This window comes from Bos mutus, chromosome 5 (assembly GCF_027580195.1).
Source record: "Bos mutus isolate GX-2022 chromosome 5, NWIPB_WYAK_1.1, whole genome shotgun sequence".
Taxonomy (NCBI): domain Eukaryota; kingdom Metazoa; phylum Chordata; class Mammalia; order Artiodactyla; family Bovidae; genus Bos; species Bos mutus.
In genome coordinates, this window is record NC_091621.1 from 22,828,857 (window position 1) to 22,848,788 (window position 19,932).

The window sequence follows — 19,932 nt, forward strand, 5'->3', positions numbered from 1 at the left end:
CAAAGCCAATGTCATAAATGTTTTTGTCAAAATGATGTAAACCGCCTGCTCACTGCAGAAAATTTCTGTGATTTTTAATGTTATAGTCAGGGAAGGAAGGGAATTGTAGGTGAGACTTGTACACAGATCCAAAAAAGAATTGTCTGCAAATTGAGTATAATGAGACCTTGTCAAAAAGATGATATTTCTAAAGCGATCTTTAAAACAATGTCACAGAAATCTTAAAAATCACTGCATTATTTTCAAGAAAACTTGACTCTTTTAATTTAGGGAAATTGATTTCAGTTGTGTCACTTGTAGGTGCATGGCTCCATGATAAGAACATCTTCCCCTGCTCTGAGTCCCCTTGCTCTTTAACATTTCAATTAAGCAGGTTTTGTTTTGTTTTGTTTTTTTAATTAAAAAATTATATTTTTAATTAAATTTAAAAAGGTGGAGTAAACTTCAGGAAATGCTTTCTTACTCAAGCATGAGCTCTCCCTTCTTAAAATTAGAAAATTTTTTCTTCTGTTTCACCAGGAGTGTTAAGTTCTTAAAAGCCGTGGGGATTCACTACAACCCTACTGCCTCTTCCTGAAATCATACCATTCAGACTGACCACACACCCCCAGCCCCCAAGCCAAGTATCCTACAATAGGGAAATGCTGGCAGGGGACCCATGCAGAATGGAGCTAAAGCATCTACAGATGACACAAGCATGGAAGTCACCCCTGGAAATAAGCAGTACCAAGAGAGATGGGTGCAAACTCTTTTAGGTTAAATGATACCTTAAACTTTTATCTTTAAATAAGCCTAGTCACGAGGTAGTTGTAAAAATCTGAAGGTTTGCCAATTGCACGTGCCTCTCCTTCCCCAACATGGACCACCTCGCATTCCTGCTGGGCTCTACATGATGTCCTTACCAAATATTCTTGACACGCCTAAGTGAAACCCACTGTGAACCAATCAACCACAGTGGACTAGGGAAGCAAACTGACCATGAATCAAGAAAGCTCTCAAAGGGTGAATCTAACTGACGGTGGATCTCAGCAGACTAGCAACTGTGCATGAGCCAGACATCAGGATTGCTTCCAGCATTTCTGCCCAGAGATGTCCCCTGGTTCCTGCACCTGCCTTCGTGCAGAGGCCAGGCCCAGTCTCTGGAGTAGGATATGTGGAACAGGACTTTTGGAAAGAGAAAGAAGCTATTCTCTTTTCATTGTAAAATCAAAAATTTTATATCCGCTGTTTGCTCTTCAAGCCAGCACTAACTAAAGACCCAGAAAGACTGACTCTCCCCATTGAGCTTAAGTGTGTCTTTTGAACATGAGATCATTCTTACTCTGAATCTCACTTTTCCTTCCTGCATTCATGTTGAAGGTGATCTGTAACATGATCATTGGCTGTCATTTGTGAACTGTTTTCAGATTTTATGTTTGAGAAATGGCAGAAAGGAAAGACATATGTTGCCTGTGAGAATTATACTTTTGTATTTTCTACTTTCTCAGCTATCTTATTTCCAACACCGGGTAAAGTATCTTGTCACACGGTATCTCAGCTTCTTTGTGTCTGTCAACATCTCACAAATGTAGCTGAGTCTCTTTTTCTCTCCTTCCGTTTGTCATCTGTTCACCTGGATTTTACATTTCCTTTCAAGGTTGACATTCTATACACTGAAAGATAGATTCTCTAGATTCTCCCTGAAACAGCACCTTGCCCATGTGTTAGAGGCATAGCATAAAGAACTTCTTGTTCTCAGTCCGCTGTGGAAAATATGTCACCAACAGCCATTGAATTTTACAATTAGTACTAGACAACTGGAAATCTCCCCAAAGTTTGTAGTTTACCAGCTTTAAATGGAGTGTGAGAGTTGAGGATTCTTCCCTGCACTTGCCCTTGTAACTGTCTTTTGTGACACCAGTTGTCACCTTATATTAATCATCTTGCCCAAAAGCAAATTACAAAGCCTGGAGTTGCTTGCTTTCTTTCAGTGGGTACAAAGAAAAGGTGCTTTTGTTTTTCTTGAGGACTCCCCTCAAGATTTATGGGAAAAGCTGAAACGTATTTGGTTAGTTGGAGGACAGTTTTAAAGATGATCATACTGTTTGCAGATGAAACTCTTTTACTTGATCCTGGTCTCCATTGTGTTAGAGATTATCTTAAACTCCCTTGTGACTTTAAAAAAACGCCACTGAATTAAGCAAACAGGATTTATATTCCTTTTTCCATGTCTACCTAGTGGAAAGGTTATAAGTTGCTTTACTTTCTTTGGAATTTGCTGAGCCACCTTAAAGTAGGATGAAATATTTTATTCTAATAAGAAAACTCCTTTTCAGAATAGGAAGTATCCTATGAAGTGTTTTCTTTCCCCCCGCCCCCTGTTCTTTTATAACTCCTGTCTTTCTTTCTTTCGTAGTCTTTCACAGTACAGTGATGAAAACATGATGGACCCTTATAACCTGGCCATCTGTTTTGGCCCTACGTTGATGCCTGTCCCAGAGATACAGGATCAAGTGTCCTGCCAGGCTCATGTGAATGAGATTGTCAAAACCATCATCATCCACCATGAGACTATTTTCCCAGATGCTAAAGAGCTGGATGGCCCTGTTTATGAAAAATGTATGGCTGGAGACGAGTATTGGTAAGTCCAAGAATTTTAGTCCTTCCTTCTCCTCCTGGAAAAAATTATACAAGTACAGATATCAACTTAATTTTTAAAAAAATAACTGACTATAAGATGCCAGTGCTCCCAATTAAAAAAAAGAAGCAGCAGGAACACTTGAGATAAATTAGAATATTAAATCCCATGACAGCACTGGCTTCTTCTTATGGAAATTCATATTCATTTCTCTTTTCCCTGAGCACGGCATCTTTTTAGATACACCTACCCCATCATGACTTTTGTAGAGAATGGTTTTTAAATAGAGAGCTGTATACATTTTTACTGTTATATCAAGAAAAGATAACTGAATTAACAGACTTCATTTTCATTCCTAAATAGTTTTGATTCTATGGAAAGTATTTCAAAAATTTCATTTTAAAGGAGCAGCTGTCAACTAAATGTTTTCATTCTTACTTTCATTTCCATTCTTACTAATATTGTCCTAATCAATTACACAAGTCATGGTCACTTTGAACAAAGTTATTACATTATTATATTGTTGGGATACAAAATATTTAATAAGACAATATAGTCACCTTCCAATGAAGGATAAAAATGTATAATCCAAAGATAAGGAAACCCCAAAATGTTTATGTTCACTATTTGATATATGAGTTCCAGCTTCTAAGAAATCATATACAGTAAAACTGGTTTTAATTCGTTGAGGTCCTCCTGTGTGCCAGCTTCCCGGTGCATATGATCTCTTCTAGTCCCACTCTACCAAGTAAGTTAAGAGAGGCCAAGGAGCCCGGCCAATGACTAGTGGTTTCTGGAGGCAGCCCAAGTCTGTCTGATTCCTAAGTCCACACAAGTCTTCCCACTCAGCAGTTGTCTCCCAGCCTCCCTCGAAAACAGCCCTGTGCAGCTCAGATTCAGGAGCAGCTGGAAATAGATTTGCCTAAGCCCTTCATTCTGGACTCTGCAGGATACTTTGTTTCCCACTGCCTTAATGGGGATTAAGTAGAAGTAGAACAAGTAGCTGAAAAATCTAAATAACTGAAAGCACACTTTTTTTTTTTAACTTAAACCACAGTATAATTTAAACCACAAATGCTCTTATGCCATTAAGAAAATTCAGAATTGACCATTTCCAGAAGTACTGCTTTCTAAATTAACAACAAAGCATGATAGATTCTATGTGTGTGTGAGTCGCTCAATTGTGTCTGACTCTCTGCAACCCCATGGACTGTAGCCCACTAGGGCTACATATTTTTAAAATACTTACTATATGCACATACTGACATCAGCTTGGCTCTGGAAAGATAAACAAATAAAACTCAGTCCTGGTGAGTTTTTCAGAATTTTATTTTCAGAATTCAGAATTTTATTTTCCTAGCTGTATTTGTTTCAGGGCCAGTGTCAGTCATGTTTAGTATTTACAGATATTCAGGGCTCTATCGGAGAAGGCAATGGCATCCTACTCCAGTACTCTTGCCTGGAAAATCCATGGACAGAGGAGCCTGGAAGGCTGCAGTCCATGGGGTCGCTGAGGGTCGGACACGACTGAGCGACTTCATTTTCACTTTTCACTTTCATGCATTGGAGAAGGAAATGGCAACCCACTCCAGTGTTCTTGCCTGGAGAATCCCAGGGACGGAGGAGACTGGTGGGCTGCCGTCTATGGGATCGCACAGAGTCGGACATGACTGAAGTGACTTAGCAGCAGCAACAGGGCTCTATCAGTAAGTTGTGCTGTCTTATTCACTTTATTAGAGAGGAAATATATGGATGTCTGGTGGATATTATTTAATGTTTTGTGTTCTAAGACTTTTTGTGGTTGCTCCTTTTTTACAAACAGGGTAAAATCCCCATAATAAAGAGTCTTGAAGTCAGTAACGTGTGCTTGATTATGTCTTCTCCCACACATGGTATTCTCTGTAGACATCACTTGTTTTAAACAGAAAGTCAGTATTATAGTAATCATCCTCATCCCCCAATGCCAGCAATACAAATGGGCTTTTACAACAATGTCAGGTTTGTATTTGTAACCAATGCATTCCATTTATCAGCATACATTTGAGAAGTAATAGTGGTAATGTTAAAGGATAAAATTAACTCTCAGATATAAAAATGAACATGTGTCAAGAAAAGTTGAAAAAGATACTATAGCCAGTTCAAAGCGGAAATCAAAGAGCCATCCATTTTTATGCAGTAGGGGATACTGAAATGAATTTGCAAAAATTGGTGTATCTAGAGGGTGATAATCATATTCCGCTAGAATTCAACAAATTTTCATTTTTACACATAAGAATCATTTGTAATACTATCAGTTTCCTACACGTCAGTTTCGTCTTTACAGAGTTGTAATATGTCAAAGATGAAGGGACAAAAAGTCCTATAGGATTACACAGTCCTGGAGGCTCCAGCATTCCACTGAAAGGCTATCCAGGGTCTCCTTTGCCATTCCGAAGTCTTCTGTTTTTCCTTATAGTAGCAGTTGTTCAGTTTTGAAATTCACTTTGGCTTCATATGATTTCTACTTCTGCTCCTCAGCGACAGCCCGTACAGTGAGCACGGTACGCTGGAGGAAGTGGATCAGGACGCTGGTACAGAGCCGCACACCAGTGAAGACGGTATGCCCTCATGCTCATGCTATTATAAAACTAGTCTTTATAGCTATTTTTATAACCATTTTAAAGAATTACTGATATTGTACTCGCTTTGGCAGCATGTATACCAAGAATTGCTTGTATTAAGAATTCAGTAGATACAAAATAATATTTACTAAATACGTGTAAACTACAAAGAATACTACTGCAGGGAACACCTGTGAAACCACCACCAAATTTAAGAAAAAGGTATCATTACCGTTTTACTTTCCTGAACCCATTGTCTTCCATACCCCTCAAGGTAAGCTCTGTGTTTGTGCTTTTAAATGGATTATTGTTTCATTTTCCGTTTTCTCGAACTTTTTATAAATGGAATTATACTATATATACTTTCACTGTTTTCTATTCAGTATTATATTGCTGAAGTCATCCCCATCGTTAAATGGAATTAGAATAATTTATTTACCACTGTATAGTATTCCATTGTATTTTTTTTTAATTGGTGAATACATGAGGTGTTTTCTGTTTTTCGCCATTAAAAAACAGTTCAGGTATGAATATTTTGAACATGTACCTTGCTGCAGGTGTACAGGAGTTTCTCTCAGATATACACACCTAGGAGTGAGCATGTCTTCAACCTTGCTACATACTGCCAAACTATTTTTGAAAATGTTGTAAGGGGACTTCCCTGGCAGTCCAGTGGTTAAGAGCCCATGCTTCCACTTCAGGAGGCATGGGTTCAATCCCTGGTCAGGGAACTAAGATCCCACCTATCACAAGAAGCAGCCAAAAAATAAGAAAATGGTTGTAAGACTACCCACTCCCACCAACAGTGTCTCAGCCTTTCAGTTGTATGTAGTCATCAACACTCGAGTTTATCAAATATTGTCTTTGCCAATACTGTCAAGTGTTTAATGGTATCTCATTGTGATTTTAATGTGCATTTCTCTGCTTACTGATGAAGACGTTTTAAAACATAGTATATTAATAGAAAACTTATGGTATGGTAAGGGGGTATGGTAAGGCCAACAGATCAGGAGATGATCGCCATTGAAAAGATAATCTGATGCTCACATTTCCTAAGAGGAGGGGACACGTCACACCTCAGGGGGCCAGGGAAAACACCAGAGTCAGACGGGCAGGAGGACAATTGGCCAAGAATTTTTATGGTGGTTTCCACAGGAAGGAACAAGCAAGGCAGGGTAAGCAGGGTTAGGATTGCCTAGTTTTAATAATTTCAGAGGGCTCTGTGACTGTCTCTGGTTGGTACCTGGCCATGAAGTGATTGGAGCAGGGAGATAGTGGCCTAAAGTATGGGAGCCCCAGAAAGGAAGTGGCTGGAGTATGGGCCCTGGATTGGTTGGTTTGCATTTGAAAAGAACATTCCAGATGAGTTGTTTACTAGGCATTTGCCAACCCTGGAAGGGACAGTCCCTCCAGGGAGCGAGCAAAGCCCCAGAGGTCATACTATAGAAAATGAAAAACATGGTTATTACAGATACACTAATTTTTGTATGTTTAGATTTATTTTTGCAAAATTCCTATCAAATGTTTTTCCAACTGAGGGCCTGTTTGCCCACTGTTAGTTTCTCTGGGCTTTTTTTGCTTGGTTTAGTTTAGTTTGGTTTGGCTTTGGTTGTTCCTTGTAAAAGTTCATGAGGCTGGATCAAATCCTTTATTGAGTATATGCTTTGCAAATATTTTCTGCTCTGTAGCCTGTCTTTCATGTGCCTATTATGTCTTTTGCCAAACAAAGGATCTTAATTTTAAAGGAGCTGAATTTACCCATCTTTTCCTTCATGGTTGTTTCACTTTGTGTCTCCTTTAAGAGATCCTTATCCTTCTGTGCCTTGAAGTTAGTGTAGAAGTTCTTCTATAGTCTCTTTTAAATCCTTTCAGGTTTTGTTTTTCACACATAGGGCTTAATTCTACCAGGAATTCATTTGGAGGTATGGTGTGAGGTAGGGATCTGTTCCTCTTTTCTCCATATGGATGCACAGCTGTCTCCACTGTCCCAGCCTTAATTGTCCTTTCTCTACTGCCCCGCACCTTTATCATAAATCAAGTATCCTCTCTGTGTGAGTCCATTTCTGGTCTCTGTTCTTTTCCATGGGTCTACTTGTTTATCCCTACACTGCTGTCTTCATTTTGATACCTTTTAATAAATCTCAGTGTTTGTCAAATCAAGACTTCTGACTTTGTTCCTCTTAACAGTTCTTCACCTTTTGCAATTTCACTTAAATTTCAAATTCAGTTTTTCAAGTTCTTAGAAACAAACAAGAAAAAGCTAAAAACCTGTTGAGGTTTAGATTGCAGTTGCACTGATTCTACATATGTTAATATGGAAAGAATTGATATTTTTATAATATATAGTCCACAAACATCTTTCTAGTTACTTAATGTCACCCAACAAACTTTTATACGTTTCTCTGTAGGAATCATTTTTTTCTCTAACTTCTTAAGTTTAATGTTTAACATTACTTTTTGACATTATTAATATGAACATATAAAGCTGTCAGTTTTTTCTTAATACCTCTTTAGCTATATGCATAATCCTCTTATTCCCTCTTTAACTATGACTAACCTGCTTTAAACTTATTCAGTTTTATTTTTGATTTTTCTCCCAAATTCAGTTCACTTTCATATCTGCTTGGTCATTTGCTCTTTACTCACAATACTAATCCTTTCTATTGTTTTAGATTATGTGTCTAATTATTCTAAAAAGCTGAAGTCTTCCTAGATTTGTTTTTGTTGGCTTTTGCTCATCTGAGTCTTATTTCCAATGTGTTTTATATATTTTTTTACATATTTCTTAGAACTTTATGGAATTCATTTACGTTGAGGTAAAGGTATGTCCCTCCAGAGAAGGTTTTCATTTACTTCTGCCTGGGGCGTAACCAGCTTGGAACCACAATAGATTTTTAGTTTGAGGTTTTTTCAGGCCACCCAGGTAGTATCAACTTAAAATGCAAACCTGCCTGAGGGCTAGAATGTGGTTGGGATTCTGAGGTGATTTTTTTTTTCCCAAGCCTTCAGATAGATTTGTTTCCTTAAATTCAAGGTCAGAGTGGTTACATCTATGGAGAAGTGTGGAGAGTGAGAAGGGAGGAGAATTTCAGAACTAGAAACCCACTGTGACACTGAGAGTTTGATACTTTGGTAGAGCTTAGAGTCTCCATACTGGGCAGCCCCTGGACCTAGTCTTTTGTTTAAAATAAACTTAACCAGGCAGGGGAAAATGCTGTCAAGGCAAACTCTGACTTACATATTCTAGTGTTCATAATTCTGGTGACCTGTTTAAGTCCATAGGTTCCTTCATTCATCAAGTATAGTATTCCTCACTGTCATGATTAATGCGCTTATGAAGTTTTTTGTTTTTGTTTTTTTTAATCCAGCATTTTTAGTTGATTTCAGCAGGAAGGTTATCAAGGTGTCTAGAGTCCACCCTCTGCTTTAAAAAAAAAAATTGACATTTTCAGAAACTTAAGTTGGAAGAAACTCTTTAAAGTGACAACTTCTATTTCTGTGGGATTGCTTTTGAAAGTCTCTGAGCCCACCCTCTGACATTCTTCTCTCCTTTCTTTTGTCTTGAGTTTCATTTCTCTATAATTCATTCTTTTTTCACTGGTGACTTTTCTAAGTGTTTCCTTGCTTGTTCCAGTGGCAGGAAAAGCCCACGACAGAGCCCCAGCCATCTCTCTTCCCAAACCTCAGTCTCACCACTGTACCATCTGTCAGTTCTTACCTGTTCTTACCTCTTGGCTACAAAAGAGAAGCTTTGCTGAGAGCTCTGTATTTGAGATAACATTTTGATCTTGCTCACCTGATAGTGCTGGAGAGAAAAGCATTGCTTACAAAGAACAGATGTTCTTGCCTGCAGCCAGACTCTTCCTATAACTAAATTAACCCGAGTATTGATCTGTCTCTTTGATCACCCAGGTATTGCATTTTCTTCCCTCTGTCATGGTATCACTAAAGAGAGTAACCTTTGTTTCCAAAAGAGAGGCTGTCACAGAACAAAATCATCATCTGCAAGGGCAGGGGTAACAGATGTAGGAGAGAAAGTGTCAGGGACAGCAAGGTACCAAAGGGATAGCGTGATATACTAGCACTTTGTATAAAATTACAAAAAATGGAAATATAAGACTTGATAGCACCAGGCAGTCAGAAAATCAGCTCTGTTGAATGTTCCTTCTCTTGCACAAAATTATAATAGCCACGTAGGAAAATGAAGTTATCACGTTCACCCTCATTGTTGTTATTGGTAGCAGTAGCATTCTACTAAGCCTCTGCAGGGCTTTAGAGGGCTGTGTGACCCTACATGAAAGGGGTGTGGTGCATCGCCATGCCCTGAGATCGATTTGCTCTGCAATGACTAGACTGAGATGTGTATAAATAGCTTATTGATTGACACTTGACTGTGAAATTTCTCTCATGGGAGTAGAAAGAAGTCAAAATAATGAAATTGCTCAGAATTACTAGTTGATGTAGTAAGATCACCAGTGAAGTATACTTCTGATATATATACTTCTGATTCATCCAGTCATTCGTTCATAATGTCTGTACCTTTGAACTAAATAAACAAAGTCTGATCATCTGGCTGCTAGTTGTTTCAAAAAAGAGGTAGTGAGCATAGATGGCATGATGATGAAATTATGATAAAATATGTACATATCTATTAAACAGTCTTAAATGGCCCTTGGCCAGTGATGACCAATGGCATTAAAGAACATGAATAGCTCTCTCTTCACTTTGACAGGTACATGAGTTGTATACTTTGTTATGCTATTATATTTCCATTTTTTCAGTAAAACAGTTTAAACGTATGGGTGTAGCACATAAGAATGTGCAGACTGCATATCATGACGCTCTTTTTAATCAATTGGCATGCCTTCATTCCTCCATGAATGTTTATTTGTGTCCCTTACACCACAGACATGTTTATTTCTGTCCCTCAGGGAGACCTGGGTAAAAAATTTGGTATCTGTCATCTCGGTTCAAGCAGGATTTACTTTTTATGTGCAAGTTTAGAACAAAGTATAAAGTCAGTCCCCTTGAATAAAGAGTTCTGTTTCCTCCTCTATGACCAGACTTGTGGATATTTAATAAAACTGCTATTTATGTTAAAATATTTTAGGATGGAATAATGGAGTGTTAACATATGATCTAAAAGTTATTGTCAGTTGTTAAAACACTTAAAGTATTGTTTTAAAATTATTTTTACACCTACCTTGTTGAGAAGTATACCATGTACAGATTATAGTGTTTGATTCTTCCATATGAATTATTATTTACTTAAGCATCTACTTATCTACTAGCAAAGGATGGGACTTTTTTTCTCTTTATTTTAAATATATAGCAGAAATTCACCCCGGTCCTTCATAGAAGATAAATCCTAAGCTTTTTCAATATGTTTGTTGATTTTTATGTTCATGCTGTCCCAGAGAATGTTTGCATTTTTCAAGTGAGAAAGAAGCTTAGCTGACTATCCAGAGAGTTCATTTGTAGTTATTTCATATAACAGATATTGAAGCTATTGCATTAAACTTTGGGAAGAGATTAACTCTTTTAAATGAAAAGGTTTGTCACCAAGGGAAATAGAAAATAATAAGTTCCTGACAAAATATTTGACAGTTTTTAATCTATTATGTGTACCTATGTTCTAAAGCATTTCTAAAGTAACAGCATACATGTTCAGTTTTTAACAAACGAGGCTGCTCACTGCAGAGAGTTCTCTAAGATAATACCACTTGTACTGACCCTTTTTAGTTCTGTTTCTTATTGATTAGAAGTTGACTCACCTGTTGTTGGTAGCAGGGATAAGGATGGGGTGATGGTGAGAGAGGAGAGGAAAGACCACAGAGCCACCAGTGCTGGGCTTTTTGCAGTAACCTGAATCACAAAAAGCAACTCTTGTAGTTGTTTTGAGTGGTTTGTCCTCGTATTTGCCTTCAATAGTTGTGGTCAGAATTAAAATAGAGCTGAAATTCCAATTCTAGGCCCAGAGTTTGATATCTCTTTTCAACTTTTGATTTTGAGATCACTGTAGATTCATATGCAGCTGTAAGAAACGCTACAGAGAGATGCCATACACCTCCCCGCTCCCCATTTCCCCCCAGTAGTAACGAACATCTTACGTCCCTGTTGCTCCTATCACGAGGACACTGACACACTCCATCCACTGTATCCACATTTCACCAGTTTTACATGACTCACCTGTGTTGTTTACTTAGTTCTACACAGTTTTATCACACAAGTAGATTTGTGTGACCGCAGTCAAAATCAAGAACAGTTGCATCATAGGGACCCCTTTGTGCTACCCTTTCCTAGCCAAAGCCATTTCCTTCCATGGCTTCCCGCCCACCCTAGCCTCTGGCGATCACTAATCTATCCTCCATCTCAGTTATTAGGTCATTTCAAGTATGTCATATGAATGGCCTTGTGCAACATGTAACTTTTTCTCACTCACCATTATTCCTTTCAGTACCTTTTGATCCTAGAAGACATTTTTGAATCTTAAGTAGGTATGCTTGTTTCACAAGCGATATCTAGAATTTGGTTTTGATACTAGAAAAAATGAAGTTGTCTTTACACTTGGTGATAAGATTTGATAGTGCCCAAAAAATACCTAAGGAAATTAAATGTATTCAAACAACATTTAATGTGGTGATATCTGTAAACTTGTTTTTAAAATTGGCAAATAAAGCATAAACTTTTGGTGTTCTGAAATAGTGACTCTTACATGTTATAAATAGTATTAACATGTTGCCTGGAAACTTCATCAATGTCAAAGTAATATTGGAGCTATTGCAGAGAACATTACAACCCAAGGAGAGATTTTATATATTACAAAGTTTTAAATATTTTTCTTAGACTGTCATGATCTCTCTAGTACAAGGCTGTAGAAATTAAGATCGAATTTTCAATTTTTCTTTGCCTGAGAAACTGATGACAGAAAGAGAATGCCTTTCTTTATCCCTTTTAACAGCATCATTTTCTCACTGTCTTGATTTGTTACCTTGTTCTGTCTGGTTATTAAAACGACCTTGTTTCTTTCTAAAGCCTCATATAGACCCTTCAGTTAGTGTATCACGCCTCCTGACAACCCTGCTGACACTGTTTTCTGGTGTGTTCTTTGTAGAATGTGAGCCAATAGAAGCGATAGCCAAGTTTGACTACGTTGGGCGGTCTGCCAGAGAATTGTCCTTCAAGAAGGGTGCTTCTCTCCTGCTGTACCACCGCGCGTCGGAGGACTGGTGGGAAGGAAGGCACAACGGGGTTGACGGGCTTGTGCCCCACCAGTACATCGTGGTGCAGGATATGTGAGTAGTGCCAGCTTCCGTCACCTGAGCGCTCCCAAGAGAAGACTCCAGCTGTTGTTCTTACATTGTTCTCACCTTGGTCTTGTGAGAAAAGAGAAGGGATTACAGAGCAAAAACTTCTGAGCTGGGCTCAGTTCTTCACCATGCTGATGGAAAATGAAAACCTGTTGGCCGGAAAGTACTGTTAGCGAGGACCCATGCTCTCCCAGCAGATCTGGAGCAAGGACTAGTGAGAGATACCTTTTGAAGCTTTCAGGTTCTTAGAAAAGTACCCTGTGCAAAGGCTAGTTTTAGGAGCTGAAGTGGCACGGCTAATTCCTAAAACAGTGCTGCCTCTTCCCTTGGTGTCTGTTTTAATTCCAAATTCCCCAAAGAGAGGCTACTGACTTCAGGTCTAAAGAGAATCATCTCCAGGCTTCTTTTTTAATTTTGCTTATGAGAAAGCTCTACTTTCAAAAATACTCAAAGTGGTATCTTCCCATCTGGTCTTAATATTAAGTGAAAGAAACAAGATACAAAATAACATGTACAGTATAATCTTAATTTTGTGACTATGGTATTTCACAATGCAGCACCAATTTATGAACAGCTTTTCGAGGTAAAGAGAAAAATACCACATAAAATGGATACAGTGATTGATTCAGCCTAATTTTAAACTGTTAAAATGTCTCTCAGAATCCAAGAAATATTATGTGTGTGTGTGTTATGCAAACATACAGTCCTAAAGTACAGAAATATATAAATATATACAGTAAATACTATACATACATGTGGACATTCTTATAGATAGGTATGCCAGGCAGAGGAGAAAAGCTGAGAAAGACATTTTCTAGAATTCAAACAGTGGTTGTCTCTGGATGTTATATTATGGATGATTTGTCATCTGAATTTTCCAATTTACCTGCCATGAAATGATGCTATATTTCTAGTGAAAAGAAACAAGTTATGTTAGTAAGAGAAAGATTTACATACAGAAATGCCATCACTTATTCTTTTGTCCCCATTCATCAAGCAAAAGACCCTCACTCTTGATTCTTACTGTCTCAGGGATGATACATTTTCAGACACTCTGAGCCAGAAAGCTGACAGCGAGGCCAGCAGTGGGCCGGTAACTGAAGACAAGTCTTCATCCAAGGACATGAACTCCCCAACAGACCGACATCCTGATGGCTATTTAGCCAGGTAGGTGGACTCCCAAGCCTCCACTTCTCCAGGGGTTCTGAGGAGCTGTGGCATCCACAGCCTTGCAGAATTACCTAGTGTGACAACCTCTGCTATTCTCTCTGTCTAGACAAAGAAAAAGGGGAGAGCCACCCCCTCCAGCAAGGCGTCCTGGCAGGACCAGTGATGGCCATTGCCCCCTCCATCCCCCACATGGTCTTTCCAACTCCTCAATTGACCTGGGGTCCCCAAGCCTGGGCAGTCATCCCCGGGGCCTGCTGCAGAACCGTGGCCTCAACAACGACAGTCCTGAGAGGAGGCGTCGGCCAGGCCACGGCAGCCTGACCAACATCAGCCGCCATGACTCCCTCAAGAAGATCGACAGCCCTCCTATTAGAAGGTCCACATCATCAGGGCAATACTCAGGCTTCAACGACCACAAGCCGCTGGACCCAGAAACAATCGCTCAGGTAGGCTGCTTTGAAGAGAATATTGCATGCTAAGTACCAGGGTATGATGAAGGTGGCATTATAGGAGTTACTTTCTAGAGCCATATCTTTTGTATAGAACCAACTAAAGAAAACAGGAATTAGCTCATTCTTTGAGGCCATTTGTTCATCCTAAAGGAAATAAGTCCTAAATATTCATTAGAAGGACTGATGCTGAAGCTGAAACTCCAATACTTTGGCCACCTCGTGCGAAGAGCTGACTTATTTTAAAAGACCCTAATGCTGGGAAAGATTGAGGGCAGGAGGAGAAGGGGACGACAGAGGATGAGATGGTTGGATGGTATCACCGACTCAATGGACATGGGTTTGGGTGAACTCTGGGAGTTGGTGATGGACAGGGAGGCCTGGCATGCTTCGGTTCATGGGGTTGCAAAGAGTCGGACACAACTGAGCAACTGAACTGAACTGAGGCCATTTGTTACAAGAAGGGCCCAGATATTGGGTTGGCCAAAAAGTTCATTGTAGTTTTTCCATAATATCAGAATGAGGTTTTTGGCCAGCTCAAGGTATCATAGTGATTTAAACAGAGACATGGCAGAAATGTAAGACCGAGGACAGTCAAACCCATCACTCCTAAATGGCCAGAAAGATTCAGAAAAAAAGAATGAGGAAAGACTAGCCCTCCCAGATCTTGAACGTATGCTTGAGCTAGTAAAACAGACAAATCAAGGGAACAGAATCAAGAACCCTGAAACAGAGCATTTTTAGTGTATGATAAAGGTGACACTTTCAATTTAGGAAATGAAGGATTAGTCAGTAAAGGAAGTGAAAAATAATGGTTGGCTGTTTGAAGAACACCAAGTCCAGCTACTATGTCACTCCTGAATGCACATGTATCTTCACTTCCCAAAAATGACTGCAGAGAAGGGCTTTGTAGTTTTTTTTCTAATGATTACAATTGACAAAGTATAAGTAAAATAATATTAACAAATTTTTCCATCATTCTACCATTTTTTTCCTCTGGCTCTTTTTAAAGCACAAGCCATCAGAAAATATACGTATGACAGAAAAACAAACAAAAAACTGAATCACTATCCTGTACATCTGAAACTAACACAATATTGTAAATCAAGTATTCTTCAATGAAAAGAAAGAAAAGAAAATGTATGTATGGCCAGTGAAAAAGGAGGTGAAATAGATTCAGGGTTCGCCATTTTAGTAATCTTAAAGTGCCTTCTAGCTACCACTGAAGCTTAAAAAAGTGAGTGAGAAATTAATGAAACAAACATGGGGAAGTATTAAAGATGGGTCATTTTTAACAAAGAACACTCCAGGAAAGCTGCATTTTGATATGACAAATTTCCAAGCTATTTTCAATTGTCCTAACTAAAAAAGAATTTTGGAAAGCAATTAGATTACATGGAGAGTTTAATGTGTTTTTACAAAATTAATCCAATTTTAAGTGCACAATAATTTTTCAGCAAAAATCAAAAAGGCTTTTGACCTTTTTGGGTTTTTGTCTATTTTAGAAGGCAATGCAGAGTCATTTGAGGTGTATTTAGAACCAGTGATATTTGACTATAATTGAATTTAATGATTTGAAAAATCCATAACATCATTGCTAAGAGAGACATGGAATTAGGAGCTTAGTAATGGAAAGGCATAATAAGGTCTACTTTAACCCTTTTGCTTCTAGAACCAGGAAATCTTTTAACTGTAAATCATAAAAACAAAAACTCAACAGATAAACCAGGCTCTGCATGTTTTCTCTGGGGCTAATACTTGTAAAAAACAAATCCATATATTTAGCACCAAATGGAAATCACATATGAAAATAATCACTTGTAAAGTGATGTCATCCTCACAAAATGGCTTCCAGCTGTATCCTTTATTTATCTTTCCATCTCTCATCTTCAGATTTTCCCATGAGGATAAGTGAGCCTGCCATCATGGTATTCATACCAAAAACATGCAAATTCTTTCAGTAAATAAGTGGAACCCCTGATAGAGCTTTTTTAAAAATGCGACTTATCCTTATGTGATCACTGGATCTTTGTTTATTCATTTAGCAAGTCTTTATTGAGCACTTACTGTATGGCAGCTCCCATGATAAACGTTATAGACAGAGTTAAATCAGTGGTCAGTCGCTGCATGAAGGTACTTGTAAATCAGTGAGGGAGGTGGGTGTGGAAATCAATTCCTGCTCTCCAGAGCCGCAAGCTAATGCTCGAGGTGAGTGGAAGTCCTAAAAATGTAGAGAAGAGGCATTTCAATCACACTAGTGCAATGGCCCTCTACCTACCTCACACAATACTCGTGTGTGTGTGTGAATAAACAATGTACAACAGATCCTCTTAACTTTTTTTTTTTTTGGAATTTAGTTGCTTTACAGTGTTGTGTTAGTTTCTGCCATATAGCAAAGTGAATTAGCTGCACATATACAGAAATCCCCTCTTTGTCACCAGTGAGCATTGAGTAGAGCTCCCTGTGCTACACAGTAGGTTCTCACCTTCACCTTTTCTAAGTGTTCAGTTCAGTCACTCAGTCATGTCCGACTCTTTGCGACCCCATGAATTGCAGCACGCCAGGCCTCCCTGTCCATCACCAATTCCCGGAGTTCACTCAGACTCACGTCCATCGAGTCGGTGATGCCATCCAGCCTTTCTAAGTGTACAGGTCAGTAAACTATTCACATTGCTGCGTAAGAGATCTCCAGAACTTTTTCATCCTGCAAAACTGAAACTCTGTACCCATTTGAGAACAATGCCTATCTTCCCCTCCCACCCGCCCAGGTCCTAGCCATGACTATTCTACTTTTTCCTTCTATGAATTTAACTACCTCATATAAGTGGAATCATGCAGTGTTTGTCTTTTTGTGACTGGCTTATTCCATTTATATGGAATATAAAAAAACATATAAAGCCCTAAATACAATAAAAAGGAAAAATAGAAATAGTAAAACAAATGTATTTCAGTTAATGATTAACTAAACTAGAAGATGGGCTTCCCAGGTGGTACTGGTGGTAGAGAACCCACCTGCAAATGCAAAAGATATGAGAGATACAGATTCAGTCCCTGGGTCATGAAGATCCCCTGGAGGAAGGCACGGCAACCCAGTCCAGTATTCTTGCCTGGAGAATCCCATGGACAGAGGAGCCTGGAGGGCTACAATCCATAGGGTCAGACACAACTGAAGCGACTTTAGCACACATGCACACTAGAAGACAAATGAAATAGTGAGATGCTTTCACTTACATGTAGACTTACCATAAATACAATTAAAAATGAATATTGAGGGGCTTCCTTGGTGGCTCAGTAGTAAAGAATCTGCCTGCCAGTGCAGAAGACGTGGGTTTGATCCCTGATCCAAGAAGATCCCACATGCTGTGGAACAACTAAGCCTGTGCACCACTACTATTGAACCACTGCTCCAGAGCCCACACGCTGCAGTTAGTGAGCCATGTGCTACAACTGTTGAAGCCTGCATGCTCTAGAGCCTGTGCCCCACAACACGAGAAGCCACTGCAATGAGAAGCTGGCACACCAGAAATAGAGAAAAGCTCAAGGAGCAATGAAGACCCAGAACAGCCATATGTAAATGAATTAAAAAATTTTTTAATGTACATTGAAATGAGTAGTAACTAGTCTCAACTCAGTTTCCATAATGGTGTTCCCATGAGTGATATGATTTTTTAAAGTGGTGGACCACCCTCTGTCAGACATGCTAAGTTGCTTCAGTTGTATCCCAGCTCTTTGCGACCCTATGGAACGTAGCCTGCCAATCGCCTCTGTCCATGGGTTTCTCCAGCAAGAATACTGAAGTGGGTTACCCTGCTCTCCTCCAGGGGATCTTCCCTACCCAGGGATTGAACGTGTGACTCTTTCGTCTACTGTATTGGCAGGCAGGTTCTTTACCACTAGTGGTCATACAGTTCTAACCAAAGCAGAGTAAAATTTACATGATGGTTTCATTCTTAGAAAACTCAACACTATATAAATATATATGTGTGTATGTATATATATATATATAAATATATATATATAAGAAAAGAGTTAAGATATGTAAGATAGATAAGAAAGAGTTAAGTTCTAGACTCAGATTATTATAAAAAAAATTTCACCTACATAAATGTCTGGAGGATATTAAAAAGTTGAACAAGATCTGGGGCAATTCATTGCATGTAAATTATCTAAGACATCCAATATCTCTGCTCACAAAATGCTATCCAGTTATTTGGACATTTAAAAATACACAACAGACCATATTACAGAAATGCTCTCTATGGAGCAGTACCACTACTATTGACACCTACTGAACAGAAGCATCAGGGAAGGCTTGAAGTGAATTTTGAAGAACTGATAGAAGTTAGCCAAGTATATAAGAAGTGCTCAAAAATTATTTGTTGAATGAATGCAAAAAAATCTGATTTTTCATGCCTATTCACTTTTCTTAAGAAATTGCTGGTCTAAATTTAAGCCACCTTTTACCATAGACTGAGATAGAATTCTATATAAGATGTCAGCATGTAAGGTCAAAACCACCAGAAGACTGCCAAGTGCCTCAGAATGGCCAGTGCTTGCTCTGTGGCTCCATGAGCTATTGGAGCCATTTCATCTGTCTCCTGCACCTTCAGAGTCACAGTAGTTATGTGAAATAGCATTGAGTTTATACACATTACACATTGCTGTTAAAACAGTCATGCTTTTTGCTAGTCTGCTTGCTTTGAAGTATGTGAGTTTCTGTGAGGCTTAAAATGAAGAAAGTAGGGAAAACCACTAGACCATTCAGATATGACCTAAATCAAATCCCTTATGATTGTACAGTGGATGTGACAGATTAAAGGGATTAGACCTAGTAGACAGAGTGCCTGAAGAAGTATGGATGGAGGCTCGTAAGGTTGTACAGAAGGCAGTGACCAAAACCATCGCCAAGAAAAAGAAATGCGAGAAGGCAAAGTGGTTGCCTGAGGAGACTTTACAAACAGCTGAGGAAAAGAGAAGTGTAAGGCAAAGGAGAGAGGGAAAGATATACCCAACTGAATGCAGAGTTCCAGAGACTAGCAAGGAGAGATAAGAAAGCCTTCTTAAATGAACAATGCAAAGAAATAGAGGAAAACAATAGAATGGGAAAGAAAGACTAGAGATCAAGAAAATTGGAGATAAAGGAAACATTCGTGCAAAGATGGGCACAATAAAGGACAGAAATGGTAAGGACCTAACAGAAACAGAAAAGATTAAGAAAAGGTGGCAAGAATATATAGAAGAACGGTACAAAAAAAGATCTTTACAACCCGGATAATCATGATGGTGTGGTCACTCACCTAAAGCCCGACATCCTGAAGTCAAGTGGGACTTAGAAAGCATTACTACAAATAAAGATAGTGGAGGTTATGGAATGCCAGCTAAGCTATTTCAAATACTAAAAGATGATGCTGTTAAAGTGTTGCACTCAATATGCCAGCAAATTTGGAAAACTCAGCAGTGGCCGCAAGACTGGAAAAGGTCAGTTTTCATTCCAATTCCAAAGAAGGGCAAGGCCAAAGAATATCCACACTACTATACACTTAGGCTCATTTCACATTCTAGCAAGGTAATGCTCAAAATCCTTCAAGGTGGATTTCAGCAGTATGTAAACTGAAAAATTCCACATGTACAAGCTAGATTTGGAAAAGCCAGAGGAACCAAAGATCAAATTGCCAATATTTCTTGGATCATGTAGAAAGCAAGGACATTCCAGAAAAAAACATTTATTTCTGCTTCATTGACTATACTTTTATGTGGATCACAACAAACTGTGGAAAATTCTTAAA

At 38.8% G+C, this 19,932-nt stretch overlaps 1 protein-coding gene across 2 annotated transcripts in view; it reads left to right on the plus strand.

The window, feature by feature from the left end:
• SRGAP1 (SLIT-ROBO Rho GTPase activating protein 1) overlaps window positions 1-19,932 on the plus strand; it is a 311,444-nt gene that overhangs the window by 285,034 nt on the left and 6,478 nt on the right. For both annotated transcript variants that reach the window (XM_070370528.1, XM_005902533.3), the window contains exons 17-21: window positions 2,396-2,620; window positions 5,135-5,214; window positions 12,332-12,512; window positions 13,560-13,694; window positions 13,804-14,143. In XM_070370528.1, the coding sequence (XP_070226629.1) occupies window positions 2,396-2,620; window positions 5,135-5,214; window positions 12,332-12,512; window positions 13,560-13,694; window positions 13,804-14,143 (961 nt within the window). The remainder of the gene's footprint in view (window positions 1-2,395; window positions 2,621-5,134; window positions 5,215-12,331; window positions 12,513-13,559; window positions 13,695-13,803; window positions 14,144-19,932) is intronic.